This window comes from Leptinotarsa decemlineata, unplaced genomic scaffold (assembly GCF_025532065.1).
Source record: "Leptinotarsa decemlineata unplaced genomic scaffold, Ldec_3_MD MMD2_tig00003192_RagTag_RagTag, whole genome shotgun sequence".
Taxonomy (NCBI): Eukaryota; Metazoa; Arthropoda; class Insecta; order Coleoptera; family Chrysomelidae; genus Leptinotarsa; species Leptinotarsa decemlineata.
Genome location: NW_027412582.1, coordinates 3,633,239 through 3,659,743, shown reverse-complemented (window position 1 = coordinate 3,659,743; position 26,505 = coordinate 3,633,239). Strand labels below are relative to the sequence as shown.

The window sequence follows — 26,505 nt, the reverse complement described above, 5'->3', positions numbered from 1 at the left end:
GTACCATACGACAGCAGGAAGCGGCAATAACAGGAAACAAACGAAACATCTTGAACAAAGCACAAAACAAATTGGAACTAATAACTGCTTGATGAGTGTCACAGCTTTTATAGCTGAATGTTGTTCATTGAAGCGGAAATTTTCCCCTTCTCCTTTCATTTTACTGACCTAATACTTTCACTCAACTATCACAGAAATTGGCGCCAAATTCAGCTGATTTAATGAATCATGTGCCTCTCAAAGAATTATATTTCCAACAGAAAAATCAGATCGATACTCAAGCAAGTAAAGGAATCTCGCTGATGATGACGCAGGTCGTCACTCCTATTGAAATTTTTTCCATATTCACTGCACGAATACCTACTGCAAAATTTCGTAACAGCGCAATCTCAAGGACATCAAAGAGTCGAGTGTCAAGGTCGAACTTCACGTTCAAAGTCACATTATGTGCACATAGCTCAAATCCATGTGACGCCATTCAAGGTCAAACGGGTGGTGGGAGGATAAGGGCCGGCATTATCACCCCACTTTTGTATGTGATGCTTTTGAATCCGAAAAAAAATATTGAAGAGTTCACTAAAAAATGTATTGAATAAGCTTATGTTTCTCAAGTCTCGTTGACCGCCAGTATTCCTAGAGCCCCCTACGACAGTGAGGAAGGTACGTTGGATTCATAAGCCAGAGCCTTCTGGAAAGGTTAGGTATCTTGTCCGTCAACCGTCGATTTTGATGAAAAAAACTGATTCAGAACTAGTCGCTATTGAATTATCATCATTTTTAGTATTCAAGTTAAGCATTTGTCGGTATAACTAATTGTGTTTGACAAGGATAGAGGCTCATCTAAATGATTTTTTTCTTAATCTAAGCTCCAAAAATGTTGCAACAGAAAAAAAGATGCACTTTTTGAATTTTTTCGAATATTTTTTACCAAATTCCGTTTAGAAGGAATATCTCAATCGTGTTGCCAAGTCATTTGGCGTAATTGTGTCTAACACAGTTCTTAAACATTTGATAATAAGTATAGTGGTATGGCTTTGCTAGCTGTCACACTTATTTGTTTAGCAACACTATGAAAAGGCTTTTAAATTTTATCAATTTCTTTGAGCACAATTTCAATAACTTGAAGAAAATAATAATAATAAATGTCATTTACTATTATTTGCTTGTCAATGATAACTGCCAAGTATAGTATATACGAAGTCAATTTGAATGGCATAAAAACTAAATAGTTACTGAACGTCGGCAGTTTCTTTGTATGTCATGGGAGGAATTGTAAATTTTTCATAAATCTACAAGGATTTTCTTATTAGTAGTGGAGAGTAATACAAAAAAACAGATTGTACTTATATGAGAATTTAATAAAAACTCAAGATTCATTATCTGAATTTTCAGAACTTGAATGTTAATTTGGGGTTATAATAATGGGGTCAACGGAAGTTGAAATGTATTATTCAACCTCTTTTACTATGACATGCTGGATATATTTCATCTATTCACCACTGTCGTTTACCCCATCAATAACCGTTCGTTGGTTTCCTAGTCCGGAATCACCATCTACTGAATACACAAAAATAGGGGGGAAGATGTAGGAAAGTATCAACGATTATGGACATACAGGATTGCTTACTTTTGCGATTTTGTTAGACACGTCACGTGATCTCGTGACGTAAGGTGACTCTGGATTGGTTCGGTACTGCACTTTCAAATTAAAATAAACAAATTTCATGTAAATCCCTTATTAGAATATTATTTTTATATAGGATTAAATACCTAATATAAATGGATTAATACTAAGTTTCTTTTTGTGGATGATAATAAACGCTTGATAATCAAAAATATATAAGTAATAAATTGTTTATAGGTGTAACAACTTTTTTTATTTATCTGACAGAAAATACATGATGCGGTTTTTATTTTTTATCAAGAAAATGAGAAATTTAGATAGAATAATTTAACTTAAACTTTGTTCCATAAATGATGAAATTGATAAATCTACAATTTATTATATTATAATAATTAGAGCAAAAAGGAACTACTTTATCCACTAAATATATTTTATATAATTTTTTTTTGCATGAATGTAGAAAAGTAAATTCAAAGGACTTATGTATTACTTTATTTAATTTTCGATTTTTTTTCTATTATCAGAATTGTTTAAATTTTTTCTTTTAAGTGACCTATTTTAGTCGGCTCTCTAGTTATTATATTTCTGATAATTGTTCTCAGTTTGCAAAATTCAAAAATAATATTTAAAGGAAAATCTTTCCTTTTTGCAATTTTTTCTTGAAAGACTTTTTACAACTCCTGGCTCTTTTCTAAATCCATTCAAATGATGTTTTTCGAAAAGCTTGTTCCACCTTTTAATTTTTTCTAACCAATTATCTGTGGGTTTAATAAGAACTCCTAATGAAAGTTGCTGGACCCAAGAAAGTATATTATAATTATGATCTTCTGCTTTTGATTTATAAGTGTAATCGCCCAAACCAGGTAGATCATTTTTATGCTTTTTAGCAAAGTATCCAGCAATATATTCTAATATTTGTATTTGGAATATTTGTATTTGAAGATGATGGAAAGTATAAATATCTGAACTACTAGATGAAAATGAGCTACTGCAATTTGATCCTATTGTCTGCTCTAAAATCGTGTCTGCGTTAATTTCAATTTCATTTGGACCACGGCTTCTAATTTGAGAAAATCCATTTTTGAAAGTGAATTTATCGTCTCTTTTGCAGCGACGAATATGATAAGAGTGAAATATTACATCAGTAACACCACTTTTCTTTATAGTCAACTGATTGCTTTTGCAAGTTGATACTGCACAAATACGACCAGGCATTTTAACTAAACGTTACAAGGTTATTTATTGGTTGGACAATTATTGCTATTATTTACAAAAATGTGAATATTTCCAATTTTTACCTTAATTTGATTTAAAAATGTTCAAATAACAAGTTCCACAATGGCAAAAAACAAACCTCAAAACGGAAAAAAATAACAGAGTCTTATATGGCGTCTACTCGTTACACCAGTCTAAAAAATGTCCAAAAGCACAAAAAAACACGACTTTCACAATAACAAACTCAATGTTTGAGAAACCTAATTGGTATAGTTAAATAAAAATGCAATCAAAATGAACAAAAACAATGTAATACTGTCCGAAAATAATCCTCAAAAAATGTTAAAATAACACACAGTCTTATGGCAGCTACTAAAATTGTCACCAGTGTTACGTCACATTTGTTCGGCACTTGTTTAACGTGGCGATATATGTAACTAAGCAATCCTGTATGTCCATAATCGTTGGGAAAGTTGGACCATGGTCTTCGCATATTTTGTCGATAACATATTCTTAATTGAAGTTTTTTTTAAGTTTCCAATAACATTTTTTTCGTAGCCTTTTTCAGAACTTATATATTTTTATGAATTTGAGAACGTTTTCTTTCTTTGTGCTAATATTAGGAACTTTTGTTATGTAGACGGAAATAATAAGCCGCATTGTCTATAACAGTAAGAGAATTTGGGGAAAGATTTGGCAGCAGTTGTTCATTAAACTACTTTTTAAAAAGACTGGCGGTCATATCTTCATGGTAGTCAGCAGATGATTGTTTTATTTACTGTCTGCGTGTAGAATGAAAACCCGTTTACCGCGAGAACAAGGTCCATTTAGAGAGTACATATTACCGTCATCCACCCATTCATATTCAACAACATCATGTGTGTCGAACTAACTTTCCTTAAGATACACTATCTCTTGTTTTGATTGGCGGAATTTCCTAATTTTTCGTAAATAATGTTGCCGCCATGCTACATTACGAGATGACTTCATCATAAACATTCTTTCATTTATTTTTCTGTACTTGGAGCCACCATATAGCAAAATATTACGCAGCGTGTTCAAAGATTTATATGTTCATAATCTGGATAATTCCATAACTCATTACGAACCATTCCTGAAGTTGAAACCTTGTTTTATTAGTAAAATTTATATACAATTCGGCGTATAACGTCTTTGTCGGCATTATCAACCTTCTTGAGCTTATGATTATTTCTTTTTCGTTTTACGAATTGATCATTGACATCTCCTGCTCTAACAATAATATAAATTGTAGTACGAGCAAGTTTTAGTCAGCTCACAAATTCTTTTTAAAATATCGTTGTGCGCTATTGGACTAAGAGTGACACTACTATTGTTTTTTTCAAAACAATGGATCAAAAACAATTTCGTATCTTAATTTTACCCTTCAAGCGAAGCAAACGCTTGAAAAGTGTTATAAGGACTCGGCTCCATCAGAAACAACAATTAAACGTTGTTTTGCCGACTTCAAACGTGGTCGTAGAGACACCGATAATGCAGAAGGCAGTGGAAGTCCAAATGAGGCAGTAACACCAGAAAACAAAAAATCCACAATACCGTTTTGAATAATCGAAGAGTAAAGTCGCCAGAGTTATCTGAAATGTAAAACTATCAAAATAACGTGTTGGCTTTATATTGCATGAGCATTTGAGTATGAGAACGCTCTGTTCAAAGTGGGTGCCGCGCGTGCTCACAGCCGACCAAAAACAAGACCGTCTTGATGATTCTGAGCAGTGTTTGGCCATGTTTAAACATTACAAACAGAAATTTTTGCGTCGATATGTGACAATGGATGAAACATGACACTTCACTCCGGAATCAAAATGATCGTCATCTGAGTGGAGAGCAACTGATGCATCTCTTCCAAAGTGCCCGAAGGCACAACAATCGACTGGGGTTTTGGAATGTGCGTGGTGTAATATTCATTGACTATCTTGAGAAGGGAAATACCAATAACAGTGAATAATATATTGCGTTATTAGAGCATTTGAAGGCCGAAATAGCAAAGAAACAACCGCATTTGACTAAGAAAAAAATGTTGTTTCATTAAGACAATGCATCGTGTCACAAGTTAATCAAAACAATGGCAAAACTACATGAATTGAACTTTGAATTGCTCGCACATCCATCGTAGTCGCCAGATTTGGCTCCCAGGGACTACTGGCTGTTAGGAGACCTCAAAAAAATGCTCACCGGAAATAAATTTCGCTCGAATTGAGAGGTCATTGCTGAAACTGAGGCCTATTTTGAGGAGAAAAAAAAAAGGATCGTTCTTCAAAAGTGGTATTGAAATGTTAGAACGGTGCTGGAATGATTGTGTGGCTCTTGATGGAGAGTACGTTGATGAATAAAGCCAATTTTGAACACAAAAATGCTGTTTATTTTTTCCAAATTTCAATTTTTTTACCGTTTTCAGCTTATTACTACATGATGTCAACCTTCTTTAAGCCATTTTTTCTCTACGAATTTAAATTGAACCAAAGCAGGCATTTGGCAATGATAGTGTTAATGAATGTACTGTTCGATGTTGGTTTCCGAAATTTCGTTCGAGAAATATCAGCCTCGAAGATGAGCCCCAAAGTGGTCAATACAGTTATCCAGGACGAGGATTTGGAGACTGATCCATCACAAACGGTGCGTGGGATGGCGGAAGAACTGAGCGTTAGCTCCCATGCGGTTTTTGATGGTTTAAAACGTATTGGAAAGGTTTAAAAGCTTGAAGTATCACGTTTCCCACGTCATTTTGTGGGAAAATTGACGAAAAGTACCAAAAATTGCGTCAGTAGCAGCCGGCACAGGTCTGCACGTTTCAAAAATCAGCGTCCGAAAATTAAACTAATTGAGCGTCGAAGCACTTCGATAATTTTCTCACCAGTAGATTATATGGCAATATGCTAATCTAGGCAATATGAGGATTTGGTAAAGTTTCAACTTCAATCAGGAAGTCATAATATCTCTACTTTGATGGAGTTGACGTAAGATACTGCACCAGCTACGACAAAGTGAATTTATTATATGTTTGTGAAATTTCAGATCAGCATCTACCCACAAACCCAAGTCCTTGCTTTCTGTAATTATTTGTAGTAAGTCTTGTCCAAGTTTGATTTCAATAAGTCATTTTTTTAGTCACTCAAACCTTTTCGGGGGTTTGTCTTTCAAATACGCCTTTTCTATTGGCAAAATTCCATTATCCGAACCAACGTCAGTTCCAATTGATCCGGATAACTGGGGTTCTCTACTGTATTCCATACTCTCCACGTATGATGAAATATTTGACTTAAGTTGAAGTTCCCAAACTTGATGTTTATTCAAACTTAAAGCTGTTTTTCAAATACTTTTATTAACAGCATACAAATTACTAAAATTAAGACATGAATTTTTTTTTTGCATACCACAAGAAACACATACTGCATAAAACTGATGGTAATGATGGTGTCTACAAATTACGATTACAGGTAATGAGTGTTTATTGAAAAAACTTTGAACAGTATTTTAATAAAAGAACGAACTTAGTTTATATTAAACAAACTTTCACAAAAAATAATTTAGGAAAAACATTTTCTTTCAAGTATTTATGAAAACTGTTCCCGAAGAAACACAAATTTGATATATTGTAAGTGATTAGAAATATTTCTTAATTAAATTAAAACGGGTATATGTTTAGGGAGATATTAATTTTCGAGAATGATGCTGAAAAGTCAAGTGTCTTATTCCGAAACATCAATGTCCACTATTGAGGGGTGACAGTGTTCCATGTGAGTAAAATATCACCTATTTTATACACTATTTGTACGGCAATCTCTGATTCGATTCCATAATGAATATTTGAAGTACAAAGTCAATGGGAAAAAGTGTTTTATGTCTAATTCAATGTTCATATAGAATTAGTGGTTTCAAAAGTTTTTTTCTTTTGTGTAATCCAATGTTTACATGAGAGTAGTTGTTTTGGGAGAGCTTTTATCTTCCAGTTTTGTGTCTGAAAGTTACTTCTTTGCATGATCAATACATCTTTGTGATAAATTTATTTCGAAATTATTTGCTTTTTTCCTTTATTTGGAAGATTCTCACATTTTTTATATAAAGGTGAAAAAGTAGAAAGGCAAAAACCTTTCCTTCCCAAAAATTATTCTCTCAAAAATATATCACTTTCAATTCAATCTGTTTAATGTTTTGTACCTTCATATTATGTGTAATTCAAGTATAATTATTTAGTTATATTTGCTTCTGTGTTCATAATGTACTTACTATTGAATAATTTTAAATGGTACTCAGTTAAACAGAGCGGTATTAATACTGGACTTGGTCAAGGATTAAAAAATGAAGACATTATTGTTAATTTCATATTTTGAGATAATAAATTTATTTCATCAACTTTCTCCATTTTCGATACCAAAAAAACAAATTATCAAAAGGTAACTTTGCACAATGAAATATTTTTTTTTGATTTTCATGAGTTTTCGAAGATTTCAAGAGGATTTAACATTGAAGTGATTTTTTCCCAGTATACTTTCTGCATAAAAAAGCATTATGAATGTGTTTTTTCATGAGCTTTCAAATTACCACTTTGATTAAATGACTTGAAGCAGCTTTTACACTGAAATGGATTTTCACCAGTATGGGTTCTTTCATGCGATTTCAAATTAGCACTCTGAAAAAATGACTTCGAGCAGACTGTACACTGAAATGATTTCTTTTCAGTAGATTTTCAGATTTCATGAAGCAAAGTTCATTACTTTTGAAATTAACATTTATCATTGTTGTGAATTAGTTCATATGAAATAATTCAATTTTAACCCAGTAAACCACACGCTCTATTAAAAAGCCATACATGAATAAACATCCAGTAGGTAGGTGGTAGAAAAACTGGCCTCATTTACATAATCATTAATAATAAATCAGATTTTCTGTAGGAACTATTCAAACATAATACATTTTCACATGAAATTATTTATTTTATAAATATATAATATCCCTCCGATTTTCAACTAAACCAACCGCCACTGTTTTATGGTCCAACTTACTTCAAATGTAAACAAATTCTCCATAACCTCTCAGTACCCGCCACCACCCCCCTCGCCAATAAGTTGTACAGAAAAGGATAGTCCGATACCCGCTTCAAAATACATGTATTGTATTGGTATAGGCACCGTATAGGCATGGCAACTATAAGTCTTATTATTACTCTGAGGTGCAACCTAAAAGATGTAATCTAGTCACAGCATAGGTAACAATTGTTACCTATGCTGTGATCTAGTACCTTACATCTGAATCTGGTGCAAAAAATAGTTCATTTCTAGTACAATAAATTCCAAGAGAACATCGCTGACGCCAGCATAGGCATTATCCTGCAGTGTCATCGAATGAAAAATGTTCATATCTAGGATTTCGTTTCACAAGGAGTACTGGTAAGCCGTGACTGGTTCTCAACGCCACACCAACCTACGAATACATCAATCTATTTTGTTCTTAGATGTATTTTTGGTTTTTCTCACCTTATGAAACTCACTCAACGATTAGCAATATTTAAAACAAAAATGTAGTATTTTGAATGAAAACGTAATGAAACTACTATAAAATTACCTTTGAATGAAGAATTGTTTATATATTTAAAATTCGCTAAAAAGTAATCCCTTTTGTTACAATTTTGGGCTAAATTTCATAAAATTTGTTGAGTTTCAATAATTATTCTGTGGAAAAATAATATTTTACTATTCATCTTTCAACTCTGAAATCTGTCGATTTAAATATTAGTTTGGGGTTAAAATTTATAATTACGATATGAAATTCATTTACTGTGAAATATATTTGTTTTAGGTTAGAATTCATAATTATGATATAAAATTAATTTATTGGGTAATATGTTCATCAGTTTTCAAAATAACAAGAACTACCGTTGATTTATGGTCCATAAATTGAAAAACTCAATAAAATACACTCGACAGTTTTCGATTCTTGTGCCATCTATCAACATCTGTACAAAGTTGGGTCAAACTCATTTTTCGCGTCGAGAGTTTTTGATAAAACAAAACTGAATCGGTTAAAACACCAGGTAGTATTCATTGAGATAAAAAAAAAAGAATCTATCATTTGAAAATCGATTTTTTTTTTCAATATTGATCGATTTGTCAGAAATCGATTTCAGAAGGAAGAAATAATCGATTTCTGTGAAAAATTCGATTTTTACTATTATTAAAAAAACTACATGTTATTTATATACCAATAATACAACTAAGAGATTCATGTTGAGAATTCATGAGATTAAAAATCAAATGAAATGATAATTATAAAAAATAACTAAAATGACAATATTTTGATTTCAAAACTGAAAATAAAAAAAAATATTCCTTCAAACTTTCAGGGTAAAGACTAAGGAAACCAAATATTATTGCTACAAATTTCAAGTACCTCCAAATATTTTATTAGAATGAACATAAAATGAAATGATGAGCATCGTATGGTCTCAAAAAGTAACATATAAAACAAATCTTTCATTAATGTTTGAGTTTAAGCAATAGAAAAATTAAAATTATTATTTTCACAAATGTTCAGCCTCATTTTACATTTGACTAGAATATTTATTACCATAAATTTTTAGGTAAGGATTTTAAAAACAATTTGATTATATCCTTACTAAAGTACGGTTTCGTGTTTTCCTGACCATATTTCCTGCTTTGGTAAATATGAAATTTCAGATGACGCAGAAGTGACCATCACAGAGAGATGCTTCAGAGCCAATTCTGTTGACTTGGAAAAAGTCCCTTCTGAGCTCTTCCAGACATAGTGAGGATCTACCATGAGATACGATAAGGGTGCCGCAATATATATGTATATTTCGGTATTTTTGGTAATTTACCTGTTAGCTGCCAAAGCAATTATTTTTTCACGATGTTCCTGTCATATACCTACTCAGAACTAGGTCCAGTGGGACCCAATGACTAATAATCTTCAGTTCCTGATATGGGATCAAATTCCATAGAATTGTCTGATAAATTTGGCATTACTCCACAGCTTTCTGTATTCACTGTGAAAATTAAGATAAAATTCATTACATTGTGTAGGAATATGAAAACATATATAGGGAATATGTATTTGTTTATAACGAATTCTTTATTAAATAAACAATAAAAATTCAAATATCAACACTCAAAGGGCAAAATGAAGTTTGATCTGAAAAAAATGATTCCTTAATATTTATCACAAGTGGTAGAAAAAAATCATTGTTAATTAACAAATCCGTTTTCAAGCAATATAACTTTTCTCAAGAATTGATTATTTCAAATCATAATTTGCATCAAAAATTATGTTTCCAAAGGAAAATTTTGACTTCCTTTAGACAGCGCATTTGTTTATAACAACTGCTTGAACAATAACACATGAAAGTTTTTTAAAATCATTTTTATGTAGCTTCTAATTATAAAAAAAAAAGGATCGATAGTCATATTAAGAAATATATTTTCAATGATTAATGAATCTTTTCAATTTTTATACTAAGTGAATTATTGATAACAAATTGGAAAATAACAATTTTTTCATTTCATTCATCAGAAGACTAATAACTCATTTATTGAAATGACAGGAAAAAATTAAAGGTATGAATTTTATTTCAAATCACAGAATCACAAAAAATGTTTGATATTTTACAATCAATCATTTATAATCGATATTTCACACACTTTCTAGCTCTCTTCGTCTTCATCTCCTGATCACTTGGAGTCAGTTGTACTAACATTTTCCTCTTTTTTGCTGGAATTGGTTCAATCTGTATTCGTGACCTCTTTTGGACTACTGTTTTTCTCATATTACGGGAAAACATCCTTTCGGTATTACCCAATCGAGAAGTTTGGACAGTAGCCCGTGGGTCTATGACAACCTCCAGATTGTGTTTTCTCTCCAGTTCTAATCCTTCTCGAATTTTCTGCCTCAGAATAGAATCTCCGAAGCAAATATCCCTCCATTGCGAATTGGCTCTTATAGAAGCAACTAATGAACATGGGTCCAACATCCTAGAAAGACAAGTTATGTTAGTTAAATAAATAAAAATGATACACGAATATTATACACAACATAGGAAACAAAAAGATACTCACCGAAATATTAGAGCCCATATTTCCGTATGTAGGGGTACCATACGACAGCAGGAAGCGGCAATAACAGGAAACAAACGAAACATCTTGAACAAAGCACAAAACAAATTGGAACTAATAACTGCTTGATGAGTGTCACAGCTTTTATAGCTGAATGTTGTTCATTGAAGCGGAAATTTTCCCCTTCTCCTTTCATTTTACTGACCTAATACTTTCACTCAACTATCACAGAAATTGGCGCCAAATTCAGCTGATTTAATGAATCATGTGCCTGTCAAAGAATTATATTTCCAACAGAAAAATCAGATCGATACTCAATCAAGTAAAGGAATCCCGCTGATGATGACGTCGTCACTCCTATTGAATTTTTTTCCATATTCACTGCACCAATACCTACTGCAAAATTTCGTAACAGCGCAATCTCAAGGACATCAAAGAGTCGAGTGTCAAGGTCGAACTTCACGTTCAAAGTCACATTATGTGCACATATCTCAAATCCATGTGACGTCATTCGAGGTCAAACGGGTGGTGGGAGGATAAGGGCCGGCAATATCACCCCATTTTTGTATATGAAGCTTTTCAATCCGAAAATCCGAAAAAAAATGGAAGACTTTATTATGAATAAGCTTACATTTCTCAAGTCTCATTGACCACCAGTATTCTCCCCGTACAACAGTGAGGAATGTACATTGAATAAATTGATGGATATAGCCGTTACTACGTAGTATGAGATCATAATGAAAAGAGTAATGTATTAGTTATTGAATTATTATTGAATTGTTATTATATCTATTATTATTGATTAAGTTTGAGAATGTTCATATAGGACGAAACTGCAGTAACGTTAGTTACAATCAAAAGGAAAGAATGTACATTGGATTGATAAGCCACAGCCTTCTGGAAAGGTTACTCAGAACTCGGTCCAGTGGGGGCCAATGACTAATGATCTTTAGTTTCTGATATGGGATCAAATTCCATAGAATTGTTTAATAAATTTGGTATTACTCCACAGCTTTCTGTATTTACTGTGAAAAATATGATAAAATTCATTTGTTTGATACTCTACAAATTCTCAAAGCGAATAGAAATGCAAATATGAACAACAAGGAACCAGGCGTGATTGATGGAGTAAAAGAGAACTGAATTTTTGAAATTCGATACGAAACATAAATAATTTTTTCCGAAGAAGTAGTACATTGTTATTTTTGTTACATTGTGTAGGGGGATGGAAACAGATATATAGGAAATATGTAATTGTTTATGACAAATTCTTCATTAAATAAACAATGATAATTCAAATATAAACTTTCATCAACAATCAATGAGCAAAATGAAGTTCGTTGTGAAATAAATGGTTCCCTAATATTTATCACAAGTGGTAGAAAAAAATTGTTAATTAACAAATCCGTTTTCAAGCAACAATTTTTTTTCCCAAGAATTGATTGTTTCAAATCATAATTTGCATCAAATATTATGTTTCCATAGTTGAATTTTGATTTCCTTTAGACAACGCATTTGTCAACATTATGTGCACATATCTAAAATCCACGTGACGTCATTCAAGGTTAAACGGGTGGTGGGAGGATAAGGTCCGGCATTAGCACCCTACTTTTGAATATGAAGCTTTTCAATCCGAAGATTAGAAAAAAAAATTGAAGAGTTCATTACAAAATTTAATGAACAAGCTCATGGTTTATTGACTGCCAATATTCCTAGAGCCCCCTACGCCAGTGAGGAATGTACAGTGGATTGATGAGCCAGAGCCTTCTGGAAAGGTTACTCAGAACTAGGTCCAGTGGGGGGCCAATGACTGATGATCTTTAGCTTCTAATATGGGATCAAATTCCATAGAATTGTTTAATAAATTTGGTATTACTCCACAGATTTCTGTATTCATTGCGAAAAATAAGATAAAATTCATCTGCTTGATACTCTACAAATTCTCAAAGCAAATAGAAATGCAAATATGAACAACAAGCAACCAGGTGAAATTGATGGAGTAAAGGAGAACTGAATTTTTGTAATTCGATATGAAATATAAATAAGTTTTTTCCGAAAAAATAATACATTGTTATTTTTTTACATTGTGTAGAGATATATAGGAAATATGTTATTGTTTAAAACAAATTCTTCATTAAATAAACAATGAAAATTCAAATATCAACAATCAAAGGGGAAAATGAATTTTGATCTGAAAAAAATGATTCCTTAATAATTAATCACAAGTGGTAAAAAAAAATCATTGTTAATTAACAAACCCGTTTTCAAGCAATATATTTTTCTCTCTATGGTCAGTCGGTAGCCAAGCGGTTCGGCGTGGGGTGCTTTGTTCACTCACTCGAACTGATTGCCGTGTTGGTCGGTGGTTCAAGCCCTAGTCTGAACGATCGATTTTCACTTGCTACCGTCCAACCCGTGTTAGGAATCATACGTTAAAAGGTAAGACCTCGTTAATCCTTAGCTCGCACAAGTTTCGACTTCTGAGGGTTGTCGTTCGTAGGGGTGCGACAGCTGGTTAACGGAAAAACAGATTTTAAACAGATTTTTTTTTAAACAGAATTGATTTTTTCAAATCATAATTTGCATCAAAGAATATGTTTCCAAAGGAAAATTTTGAAATTTTGAAAGTTTAAAAAAATCATTTTCATGTAGCTTCTAATTATAAAAAAGGATCGGTAGTCATATAAAGAAATATATTTTCAATGATTGATGAATCTTTTCAATTTTTCACCTAAGTGAATTATTGATAACAAATTGAAAAATAGCAATTTTATCAGAAGACTAATAACTCATTTATTGAAATGACAAAGAAAAAATAAAAGGTATGAATTGTATTTCAAATCATAGAATCACAAAAAATGTTTGAAATTTTACAAACAATCATTTATAATCGATATTTCACACACTTTCTAGCTCTCTTCGTCTTCATTTCCTGATCACTTGGAGTCAGTTGTATTAACATTTTCCTCTTTTTTGCTGGAAATGGTTCAATCTGTATTCGTGACCTCTTTTGGACTACTGTTTTTCTCATATTACGGGAAAACATCCTTTCGGTATTACCCAATCGAGAAGTTTGGACAGTAGTCCGTGGGTCTATGACAACCTCCAGATTGTGTTTTCTCTCCAGTTCTAATCCTTCTCGAATTTTCTGCCTCAGAACAGAATCTCCGAAGCAAATATCCCTCCATTGCGAATTGGCTCTGATAGAAGCAACTAATGAACATGGGTCCAACATCCTAGAAAGACAAGTTATGTTAGTTAAATAAATAAAAATGATACACGAATATTATACACAACATAGGAAACAAAAAGATACTCACCGAAATATTAGAGCCCATATTTCCGTAGGTAGGGGTACCATACGACAGCAGGAAGCGGCAATAACAGGAAACAAACGAAACATCTTGAACAAAGCACAAAACAAATTGGAACTAATAACTGCTTGATGAGTGTCACAGCTTTTATAGCTGAATGTTGTTCATTGAAGCGGAAATTTTCCCCTTCTCCTTTCATTTTACTGACCTAATACTTTCACTCAACTATCACAGAAATTGGCGCCAAATTCAGCTGATTTAATGAATCATGTGCCTCTCAAAGAATTATATTTCCAACAGAAAAATCAGATCGATACTCAAGCAAGTAAAGGAATCCCGCTGATGATGACGTCGTCACTCCTATTGAATTTTTTTCCATATTCACTGCACCAATACCTACTGCAAAATTTCGTAACAGCGCAATCTCAAGGACATCAAAGAGTCGAGTGTCAAGGTCGAACTTCACGTTCAAAGTCACATTATGTGCACATATCTCAAATCCATGTGACGCCATTCAAGGTCAAACGGGTGGTGGGAGGATAAGGGTCGGCATTATCACCCCACTTTTGTATGTGAAGCTTTTGAATCGGAATTTTTTTTTTAAAGATTTCACTAAAAAATGTATCGAATAAGCTTATGTTTCTCAAGTCTCATTGACCGCCAGTATTCCTAGAGCCCCCTACGACAGTGAGGAAGGTACATTGGACTCATAAGCCAGAGCTTTCTGGAAAGGTTAGGTATCTTGTCCGTCAACCGTCGATTTTGATGAAACAACTGACTAGTCGCTATTGAATTATCATCATTTTTAGTATTCAAGTTTAAGCATTTGTCGGTATAACTAATTGTGTTTGACAAGGATAGAGGCTCATCTAAATGATTTTTTTCTTAATCTAGGCTCCAAAAATGTTGCAACAGAAAAAAAGATGCACTTTTTGAATTTTTTCGAATATTTTTTACCAAATTCCGTTTAGAAGGAATATTTCAATCGTGTTGCCAAATCATTTGGCGTAATTGTGTCAAACACAGTTCTTAAACATTTGATAATAAGTATAGTGGTATGGCTTTGCTAGCTGTCACACTTATTTGTTTAGTAACACTATGAAAAGGTTTTTAAATTTTATCAATTTCTTTGAGCACGATTTCAATAACTTGAAGAAAATAATAATAATAAATGTCTTTTACTATTATTATTTGCTTGTCAATGATAACTGCCAAGTATAGTATATACGAAGTCAATTTGAATGGCATAAAAACTAAATAGTTACTGAACGTAGGCAGTTTCTTTGTATGTCATGGGAGGAATTGTAAATTTTTCATAAACCTACACGGATTTTCTTATTAGTAGTGGAGAATAATACAAAAAAACAGATTGTACTAACATGAGAATTTAATAAAAACTCAAGATTCATTATCTGAATTTTCAGAGCTTGAATGTTAATTTGGGGTTATAATAATGGGGTCAACGGAAGTTGAAATGTAATATTCATCCTCTTTTACTATGACATGCTGGATATATTTCATCTATTCACCACTGTCGTTTACCCCATCAATAACCGTTCGTTGGTTTCCTAGTCCGGAATCACCATCTACTGAATACACAAAAATAGGGGGGAAGATGTAGAAAAGTATCAACGATTATGGACATACAGGATTGCTTACTTTTGCGATTTTCTTAGACACGTCACGTGATATCGTGACGTAAGGTGACTCTGGATTGGTTCGGTACTGCACTTTCAAATTAAAATAAACAAATTTCATGTAAATCCCTTTTTAGAATATTATTTTTATATAGGATTAAATACCTAATATAAATGGATTAATACTAAGTTTTTTTTTTGTGGATGATAATAAACGCTGGATAATCAAAAATATATAAGTAATAAATTGTTTATAGGTGTAACAACTTTTTTTATTCATCTGACAGAAAATACATGATGCGGTTTTTATTTTTTATCAAGAAAATGAGAAATTTAGATAGAATAATTTAACTTAAACTTTGTTCCATAAATGATGAAATTGATAAATCTACAATTTATTATATTATAATAATTAGAGCAAAAAGGAACTACTTTATCCACTAAATATATTTTATATAATTTTTTTTTGCATGAATGTAGAAAAGTAAATTCAAAGGACTTAATGTATTACTTTATTTAATTTTCGATTTTTTTTCTATTATCAGAATTGTTTAAATTTTTTCTTTTAAGTGACCTATTTTAGTCGGCTCTCTAGTTATTATATTTCTGATAATTGTTCTCAGTTTGCAAAATTCAAAAATAATATTTAAAGGAAAATCTTTCCTTTTTGCAATTTTTTCTTGAAAGACTTTTTACAACTCCTGGCTCTTTTCTAAATCCATTCAAATGATGTTTTTCGAAAAGCTTGTTCCACCTTTTAATTTTTTCTAACCAATTATCTGTGGGTTTAATAAGACCTCCCAATGAAAGTTGCTGGACCCAAGAAAGTATATTATAATTATGATCTTCTGCTTTTGATAATCGCCCAAACCAGGCAGATCATTTTTATGCTTTTTAACAAACTATCCAGCAATATATTCTAAATAGTCCTCTGTTATTTCTGGAATATTTGTATTTGAAGATGATGGAAAGTATAAATATCAGAACTACTAGATGAAAATGCTCTACTGCAATTTGATCCTATTGTCTGCTCTAAAATCGTGTCTGCGTTAATTTCAATTTCATTTGGACCACGGCTTCTAATTTGAGAAAATCCATTTTTGAAAGTGAATTTATCGTGTCTTTTGCAGCGACGAAATTGATAAGAGTGAAATATTACATCAGTAACACCACTTTTCTTTATAGTCAACTGATTGCTTTTGCAAGTTGATACTGCACAAATACGACCAGGCATTTTAACTAAACGTTACAAGGTTATTTATTGGTTGGACAATTATTGCTATTATTTACAAAAATGTGAATATTTCCAATTTTTACCTTAATTTGATTTAAAAATGTTCAAATAACAAGTTCCACAATGGCAAAAAACAAACCTCAAAACGGAAAAAAATAACAGAGTCTTATATGGCGTCTACTCGTTACACCAGTCTAAAAAAATGTCCAGAAGCACAAAAAAATACGATTTTCACAATAACAAACTCAATGTTTGAGAAACCTAATTAGTATAGTTAAATAAAAATGTAATCAAAATGAACAAAAACAATGTAATACTGTCCGAAAATAATCCTCAAAAAATGTTAAAATAACACACAGTCTTAGGGCAGCTACTAAAAGTGTCACCAGTGTTACGTCACATCTGCTCGGCGCTTGTTTAACGTGGCGATTAATGTAACTAAGCAATCCTGTATGTCCATAATCGTTGGGAAAGTTGGACCATGGTCTTCACATATTTTGTCGATAACATATTCTTAATTGAAGTTTTTTTAAGTTTCCAATAACATTTTTTTCGTAGCTTTTTTCAGAACTTATATATTTTTATGAATTTGAGAACGTTTTCTTTCTTTGTGCTAATATTAGGAACTTTTGTTATGTAGACGGAAATAATAAGCCGCATTGTCTATAACAGTAAGAGAATTTGGGGAAAGATTTGGCAGCAGTTGTTCATTAAACTACTTTTTAAAAAGACTGGCGGTCATATCTTCGTGGTAGTCAGCAGATGATTGTTTTATTTACTGTCTGCGTGTAGAATGAAAACCCGTTTCCTCGAGAACAAGGTCCATTTAGAGAGTATATATTACCGTCATCCACCCATTCATATTCAACAATATCATGTGTGTCGAACTAACTTTCCTTAAGATACACTATCTCTTGTTTTGATTGGCGGAATTTCCTAATTTTTCGTAAATAATGTTGCCGCCATGCTACGTTACGAGATGACTTCATTATAAACATTCTTTCATTTATTTTTCTGTACTTGGAGCCACCATATAGCAAAAGATTACTCAGCGTGTTCAAAGATTTATATTCATAATCGGGATAATCCCATAACTCATTACGAACCATTCCTGAAGTTGAAACCTTGTTTTATTAGTAAAATTTATATACAATTCGGCGTATAACGTCTTTGTCGGCATTATCAACCTTCTTGAGCTTATGATTATTTCTTTTTCGTTTTACGAATTGATCAATGACATCTCCTGCTCTAACAATAATATAAATTGTAGTACGAGCAAGTTTTAGTCAGCTCACAAATTCTTTTTAAAATATCGTTGTGCGTTATTGGACTAAGAGTGACACTACTATTGTTTTTTTCAAAACAATGGATCAAAAACAATTTCGTATCTTAATTTTACCCTTCAAGCGAAGCAAACGCTTGAAAAGTGTTATAAGGACCCGGCTCCATCAGAAACAACAATTAAACGTTGTTTTGCCGACTTCAAACGTGGTCGTAGAGACACCGATAATGGAGAAGGCAGTGGAAGTCCAAATGAGGCAGTAACACCAGAAAACAAAAAATCCACAATATCGTTTTGAATAATCGAAGAGTAAAGTCGCCAGAGTTATCTGAAATGTAAAGCTATCAAAATAACGTGTTGGCTTTATATTGCATGAGCATTTGAGTATGAGAACGCTCTGTTCAAAGTGGGTGCCGCGCGTGCTCACAGCCGACCAAAAACAAGACCGTATTGATGATTCTGAGCAGTGTTTGGCCATGTTTAAACATTGCAAACAGAAATTTTTGCGTCGATATGTGACAATGGATGAAACATGACACTTCACTCCGGAATCAAAACGATCGTCATCTGAGTGGAGAGCAACTGATGCATCTCTTCCAAAGCGCCCGAAAGCACAACGATCGGCTGGAAAGGTAATGGGCTCGGTGTTTTGGAATGTGCGTGGTGTAATATTCATCGGGACTATCTTGAGAAGGAAAATACCAACAACAATGAATATTATATTGCGTTATTAGAGCATTTGAAGGCCGAAATAGCAAAGAAACAACCGCATTTGACTAAGAAAAAAATGTTGTTTCATTAAGACAATGCATCGTGTCACAAGTCAATCAAAACAATGGCAAAACTACATGAATTGAACTTTGAATTGCTCGCACATCCATCGTAGTCGCCAGATTTGGCTCCCAGGGACTACTGGCTGTTAGGAGACCTCAAAAAAATGCTCACCGGAAAGAAATTTCGCTCGAATTGAGAGGTCATTGCTGAAACTGAGGCCTATTTTGAGGAGAAAAAAAAGGATCGTTCTTCAAAAGTGGTATTGAAATGTTAGAACGGTGCTGGAATGATTGTGTGACTCTTGATGGAGAGTACGTTGATGAATAAAGCCAATTTTGAACACAAAAATGCTGTTTATTTTTTCCAAATTTCAATTTTTTTACTGTTTTCAGCTCATTACTACATGATGTCAACCTTCTTTAAGCCATTTTTTCTCTAGGAATTTAAAATGAACCAAAGCGGGCATTTGGCAATGATAGTGTTAATGAATGTACTGTTCGATGTTGGTTTGCGAAATTTCGTTCGAGAAATATTAGCCTCGAAGATGAGCCCCAAAGTGGTCAATACAGTTATCCAGGACGAGGATTTGGAGACCCTGCTGGAGACTGATCCATCACAAACGGTGCGTGGGATGGCGGAAGAACTGGGCGTTAGCTCCCATTAGAAAGGTTTAAAAGCTTGAAGTATCACGTTTCTTGGTCTGTTTTCCTTTGCGTTTACGCATCATCACTTGTAATGATCCTCCGTGACAACAGGAGACGTTCAGGACAGTGGTTGAACACCGATGAGCCACCCAGACACTTTCCAAAGGCGAAAACCCACCAAAAAAAAAGACCATGGTTACTGTATGGTGGACAGTGGCTTATGTGATTAACTGGAACCCGGCCAAACCATCACAGCAGAGTCATTTTGTGGGAAAATTGTCGAAAAGTACCAAAAATTGCGTCAGCAGCAGCCGGCACAGGTCTGCACGTTTCAAAAATCAGCGTCCGAAAATTAAACGAATTGAGCGTCGAAGCACTTCGATAATTTTCTCACCAGTAGATTATATCGCAATATGCTAATCTAGACAATATGAGTCATTATATCTCTACTTTGATACAGTTGACGTAAGATACTGTACGAGCTACGACAAAGTGAATTTATTATATGTTTGTGAAATTTCAGATCAGCATCTACCCACAAACCAAGTCCTTGCTTTCTGTAATTATTTGTAGTGAGTCTTGCCCAAGTTTGATTTCAATAAGTCATTTTTTTAGTCACTCAAACCTTTTCGGGGGTTTTTGTCTTTCAAATACGCCTTTTCTATTGGCCAAATTCAATTATCCGAACCAACGTCAGTTCCAATTGATCCGGATAACTGGGGTTCTCTATTGTATTCCATACTCTCCACGCAAGTTGAAATATTTGACTTAGGTTGAAGTTCCCAAACTTGATGTTCATTCAAACTAAAAGCTGTTTTTTAAATACTTTTATTAACAGCATACAAATTACTAAAATTAAGACATGAATTTTTTTTTGCATACCACAAGAAACACATACTGCATAAAACTGATGGTAATGATGGTGTCTACAAATTACTATTACAGGTAATGAGTGTTTATTGAAAAAACTTTGAACAGTATTTTAATAAAAGAACGAACTTAGTTTATATTAAACAAACTTTCACAAAAAATAATTTAGGAAAAACATTTTCTTTCAAGTGTTTATGAAAACTGTTCCCGAAGAAACACAAATTTGATATATTGTAAGTGATTAGAAAAATTTCTTAATTGAATTAAAACGGGTATATGTTTAGGGAAAGATTAATTTTTGAGAATGGTGCTGAAAAGGCAATAGTCTCATTCAGAAACATCAATGTCCACTATTGAGGGGTGACAGTGTTCCATGTGAGTAAAATATCACCTATTTTATACACTATTTGTATGGCAATCTCTGATTCGATTCCATAATGAATATTTGAAGTACAAAGTCAATGGGAAAAAGTGTTTTATGTCTAATTCAATGTTCATATAGAATTAGTTGTTTCAAAAGTTTTTTTCTTTTGTGTAATACAATGTTTACATGAGAGTAGTTGTTTTGAGAGAGCTTTTATCTTCCAGTTTTGTGTCTGAAAGTTACTTCTTTGCATGATCAATACATCTTTGTGATGAATTTATTTCGAAATTATTTGCTTTTTTCCTTTATTTGGAAGATTCTCACATTTTTAATATAGAGGTGAAAAAGTAGAAAGGCAAAAACCTTTCCTTCCCAAAAATTATTCTCTCAAAAATATATCACTTTCAATTCAATCTGTTTAATGTTTTGTACCTTCATAATGTGTGTAATTCAAGTATAATTATTTAGTTATATTTGCTTCTGTGTTCATAATGTACTTACTATTGAATAATTTTAAATGGTACTCAGTTGAACAGAGCGGTATTAATACTGGACTTGGTCAAGGAATTAAAAATGAAGACGTTATGTTAATTTTATATTTTGAGATAATAAATTCATTTCATCAACTTTCTCCATTTTCGATACCAAAAAACAAATTATCAAAAGGTAACTTTGCACAATGAAATATTTTTTCTGATTTTCATGAGTTTTCGAAGATTTCAAGTAGATTTAACATTGAAGTGATTTTTTCCCAGTATACTTTCTGCATAAAAAAGCATTATGAATGTGTTTTTTCATGAGCTTTCAAATTACCACTTTGATTAAATGACTTGAAACAGCTTTTACACTGAAATGGATTTTCACCAGTATGGGTTCTTTCATGCGATTTCAAATTAGCACTCTGAAAAAATGACTTCGAGCAGACTGTACACTGAAATGATTTCTTTTCAGTATGAGTTCTTTCATGTGTTTTCAAATTGCTACTTTGAGAAAATAACTTTAGGCAGATTTTACACTGAAATGGCTTTTCCCCAGTATGGGTTTTTTCATGTATTTTCAAATTAGCACTCTCAAAAAATGATTTGGAGCAGATTTTACACTGGAATGGTTTTTTTCCAGTATGAATTCTTTCATGTCTTTTTAGATTATTATTTTGAATAAATGACTTGGAGCAGATTTTACACTGAAATGGTTTTTCTCCAGTATGTGTTCTTTCGTGGGATTTCAACCTACTACTATGAATAAAAGACTTCAAGCAGATTTTACACTGGAATGTTTTTTCTTCTGTATGACTTTTTTCATGTGTTTTCAAACTACTTTTTAGAATAAACGACTTCAGGCAGATTTTACACTGAAATGGTTTTTCCCCAGTATGTGTTTTTTCATGGGGTTTCAAACTACTACTATGAATAAAAGACTTCAAGCATATTTTACACTGAAATGGTTTTTCAGCAGTATGGGTTCTTTCATGTGTTTTCAAACTAATATTTTGAATAAATGACTTCAGGCAGATTTTGCACTGAAATGGTTTTTCACCAGTATGAATTCTTTCATGGGTTTTCAAATTACCTTTTCCAACAAATGACTTTGGACATATTTTACATTGGAATGATTTCTCCCCTGTATGAGTTTTTTCATGTAATGTCAAATGACTTTTCGAAATGAATGATTTTGAGCAGATTTTGCACTGATACGGTTTCACAATATGATCTTTCGCAGTGCCAAACTCCTTTTGACATAACGCTGATGACTTTTTTTCGTTGAAGCTCTCTTTCTTCTCGATGACTGTTTCATCCACTGTTTCAACAAAAACGTTCCCAGAAACTGTGAAAAAAATTAAAAATGAAATAAGTATTTTATACAAAATTATTTGTTTGAAAATAATATTAATTTTTCACTTATTTACTGTTGATTTTAGCCCCCAAAAAGAAGTAACCTTTTGGAATCCACTATTCAAATAGTTTATAACCACTAATAAGTTTGTGAAACAAAGTTATTGAATGTTCTGAAATGTATCTGGAACGGTCCATAAATTTATATAAACCAAAAAATTCAAACCTTTCATGAAATGAGGAAATGTATATTTATTCACAAACTATTTACTGGTCATGAAGATTCCATTATATAATTGAACAAACTATTTTAATTCGAACCAACCAAACAAATTAATGATAAATCAAAGTTTATTCATTCATATTTTTTTTCCTTTCTTGAGGTTTCATGAATGAAAAATTGAAAATTTGATTACAAATTCAAAAATAAATTGTAAAAAAATTCGAGTTGAAATGAATTATTACTACTGATATTTTTTTCAACTTATTATTGACTATTTTGATTGATAGGTAGAATTGGAATGCCTTGCTTAAAATTATCTAATGAAAGCCTTTTATACACACTATAAATAAAGCACTTCTCTCTCTGTCTCCCTCGGCGTGCGTTTCGCTAAACAAGTTAGCATCATCAGATGACTAAACTGAATATTTTAACTATGTTATGGTTTTACAGTGATTTTCTTTAATGCGACCCCTCTTTTATTTTTTGAATTATGTCAATATCTTTAACTACTACAAAATGGCAGAACACATTGACATTTAACTACATAATATGAGGTAATAAGCTTGAGGTCAGTTCAGCAGATGCTCGAAATGGTTGCCTTGAACTTCTTGACATATGAACAGCCTATCCGATATTTCACGCCGAACATTTTCGAACACAGTAACGTCAATCTGTTTAAAAATCTATTCAAAATCTGTTTTTACGTTAACCAGCTGTTGCACCCCTACGAACGACAACCGTCAGAAGTCGAAACTTGTGCGAGCTAAGGATTAACGAGGTCTTACCTTTTAATGTGTGATTCCTAACACGGGTTGGACGATAGCAAGTGAAGATCGATCGTTCAGACTAGGGCTTGAACCACCGACTAACACGGCAGTCAATTCGAGTGAGTGAACAAAGCACCCAGGCCGAACCGCTTGGCTACCGACCTACCTACAATATCTCTACAAATATTTATTATTCTCTGCCGTATATCCAATATTGAAGCAGGTTCAGTTTCCTACACCTTTTGCTTCAAATAGCCCCATAAAAAAGTCCAATGGTGTCAAATCTGGCGAGCGAGCTGGTCATTCTGTAGGACCTCAGATGTTCATTGTCATACTGACATTTTTTGTCGTTTTTATAAACCAAAAATAACTCAACAAACCTTATTGGAATATTTCTAGAAATATCGATATTAATGTGTTTGTCTTAAGGAAATTATTAAATGTGCCACCATTTTGTAGTAGGTGCAGATATTGACTTCATATTCTAGGGTTGTGAAGTATTTGTCAGGAGCTTCAAAATGATGTGCCACAAGACCCCCTTTCTATTTAATTTTTTTACCAGATGGAGCCCAGTTGCCATCTTTAAAGTTTCATCTGTCAATTTCACTTCAAAATACAGTATTCACGCATTAATTTCATTATCCCGAATTTCAATTTTTTGAGTTGACCCATTCAAAAAATAAAAGGACGGGCGACATTAAAAAATGCACTGTATACAACTGGATGTACCATAAACATCAATTTCAGTGTATGTTGGTACACTCATCTACCAACATAAAAAAGTTTCAGCTGTTTGGCATGTTTAGTTTGTTGGTGAGAGATATAAAAGTGTTTTGCATGTTCGGCAAATTTGCTGCTATGGAAAAAAAATTGATAAAAGAATCTGCATCAAATTTTGTGTGAAAAATGGAATTAAGTGTTCAAAAACACTTGAAATGTTGACAGTGGCATACGGTGATTGTACTCTGAGTCGGAAAAATGTTTACAAGTGGTACAAGCTTTTCGCAGAAAGCCGAAAATATGTGATTCTGAAGATTTTGTCAATTGAGATGGAATGAAAAGTATCAACTGGTAGAGGAATCAAAAACACAAAAATTATGGGAATGTTCATTTCAGTGTGGAAATCATAGCAGCACAAACTTTTCAATGAAATTGAAATCACCTGATCAAATTGAATGAATGATATAGTAATATAGGATGAAAGAAATAACTATTGTCTAATTTCGTTGAACCATTTTAAAGTAAACTCAGATTATTATATTCTACTACTTCTACATTATCGATACCTATATTCAATATGTACTGCTACAAAAAAATAGGTCATCAATCGAACATGATTGAAAAATTACTGAATGCAAAAAACCTTCACCAAACTACAGTACCTGTGGTGAAGCAAAATGTGGGTTTTGAATCATGGGTCATTTCTTCACCCTGTATACCAAGAAACTTATTTTGAGGGCCTTCATTCATTTCTTCTATACATTTTTCTGATTTGGGTTCATGATAAACATCAACACTTTCACTTTTGATCTGATCTATATCATATTTTTCTTCGAAGTTATGGGTAACCATTTCAGTACCAAACATATCATATTTTCCAGATTCACTGACCAATTCTGTTTCACATTTCATGACATTTGTTTCAATTACCACTACATCCCCAACACATTCAAGCTCTCTCTTAATAATTCCTCCACAATCATCAGAAGCCATTTTCTTTGAACAACGACCAGAGAACAGAGAACATTACTTTGTGTCAAGGAAGAATTCTTTATTTCTGTCAAAACTTTTTTGAAGAGATGAATTTACATTCTACTTCTTCTTTTCTTGTTTATTTGTGATCCAGCACAGCCAAAATTGCTGATTAGGATGAGAAGCACCCGTTACTTCTTTTAACATTGATTACTTCCTTCCTTTCTTTGGAAGATTCCCACATTATTCAGTATCAAGATGGAGTAGTAGAAATCCAAAAACTTTCTTTCCCAAATCTTAAAGATATCGTTTCTTACATGTTTTGTTATTAATATACATGTTATAGAACCACATAACATACATATTGCATGTGTATTGTTAAAAATGATTCAGTAAATGAAAAAATTATCTTGAATAATAAATCAGTGTCATACTCGAATGGAAGAAAAAAAGTTCTAGATCAAAATACATCGAACAAAAGTTGTGTTTTGTTGGCACTCAGATTAAATAGCGCAGAATGGTCACATATTTTCATTTATTGTTTTTTGCAATTTCAGACTTTGAAAGTTTCTGTAGATAGTATCGGTAACGAAAAAATTTGAAGTACCGTTCCAAATGAGAAGTGATATACAAATTGCTATCGAATATAGAGTCAATAAAAGTAATTTTCTCTGAATTTCTAAGTAAGTCAAAAGCAAAATGGGCACGTTTTAAAAGTCTCGAGTGTTGATTGATACATCGGTAGACCGTTCGTAAATTTTTCGGTTAGGTACTCTATCGATTCGATGAAATGCATAGGTGTATATTTAGAAAGTAAAATAAACTGTTTATTTTTCAGTCATTTGTTTATGAATTCGAAATTACGAACTTATTTCGACTTCATTCTAAAGATTTCGACAAAAAAAATAAAAAATTTCATATAGGATGAAGA

The 26,505-nt window shown here is 32.6% G+C and overlaps 3 protein-coding genes across 6 annotated transcripts in view; 1 reads left to right on the top strand and 2 right to left on the bottom strand.

Moving 5' to 3' along the window:
• The window catches only part of LOC141483160 (uncharacterized), a 519,459-nt gene that overhangs the window by 144,661 nt on the left and 348,293 nt on the right, over positions 1–26,505 (top strand). The gene's annotated exons all lie outside the window — the stretch shown is intronic.
• LOC141483161 (uncharacterized) overlaps positions 1–26,505 on the bottom strand; it is a 192,313-nt gene that overhangs the window by 21,261 nt on the left and 144,547 nt on the right. The gene's annotated exons all lie outside the window — the stretch shown is intronic.
• LOC141483268 (uncharacterized) lies at positions 15,625–25,653 on the bottom strand. 3 transcript variants are annotated; one of them, XM_074177759.1, is made up of 3 exons: positions 25,265–25,652; positions 22,630–22,884; positions 15,625–15,841 (listed from the first exon to the last, which is right to left on the bottom strand). In XM_074177759.1, the coding sequence occupies exons 1-3, from the start codon at positions 25,593–25,595 to the stop codon at positions 15,777–15,779; spliced, it is 651 nt and encodes a 216-aa protein (XP_074033860.1). In that variant the 5' UTR covers positions 25,596–25,652; the 3' UTR covers positions 15,625–15,776. The 3 variants fall into 3 exon arrangements, with proteins under 3 accessions (XP_074033860.1, XP_074033859.1, XP_074033858.1); XM_074177758.1 differs by lacking the exon at positions 15,625–15,841 and adding an exon at positions 17,976–20,637 and having other exon boundaries at positions 25,265–25,653; XM_074177757.1 differs by lacking the exon at positions 15,625–15,841 and having other exon boundaries at positions 20,644–22,884.

What these genes read in the sequence shown, in the direction of transcription:
- LOC141483268 (XM_074177757.1), bottom strand. Translation starts at nt 25,595, where the DNA reads ATGGCTTCTGATGATTGTGGAGGAATTATTAAGAGAGAGCTTGAATGT. An exon ending in CACATTTTGCTTCACCACAG is followed by an intron (nt 22,885 to 25,264) that starts GTACTGTAGTTT and finishes TTTTTTTCACAG; the next exon opens with TTTCTGGGAACGTTTTTGTT.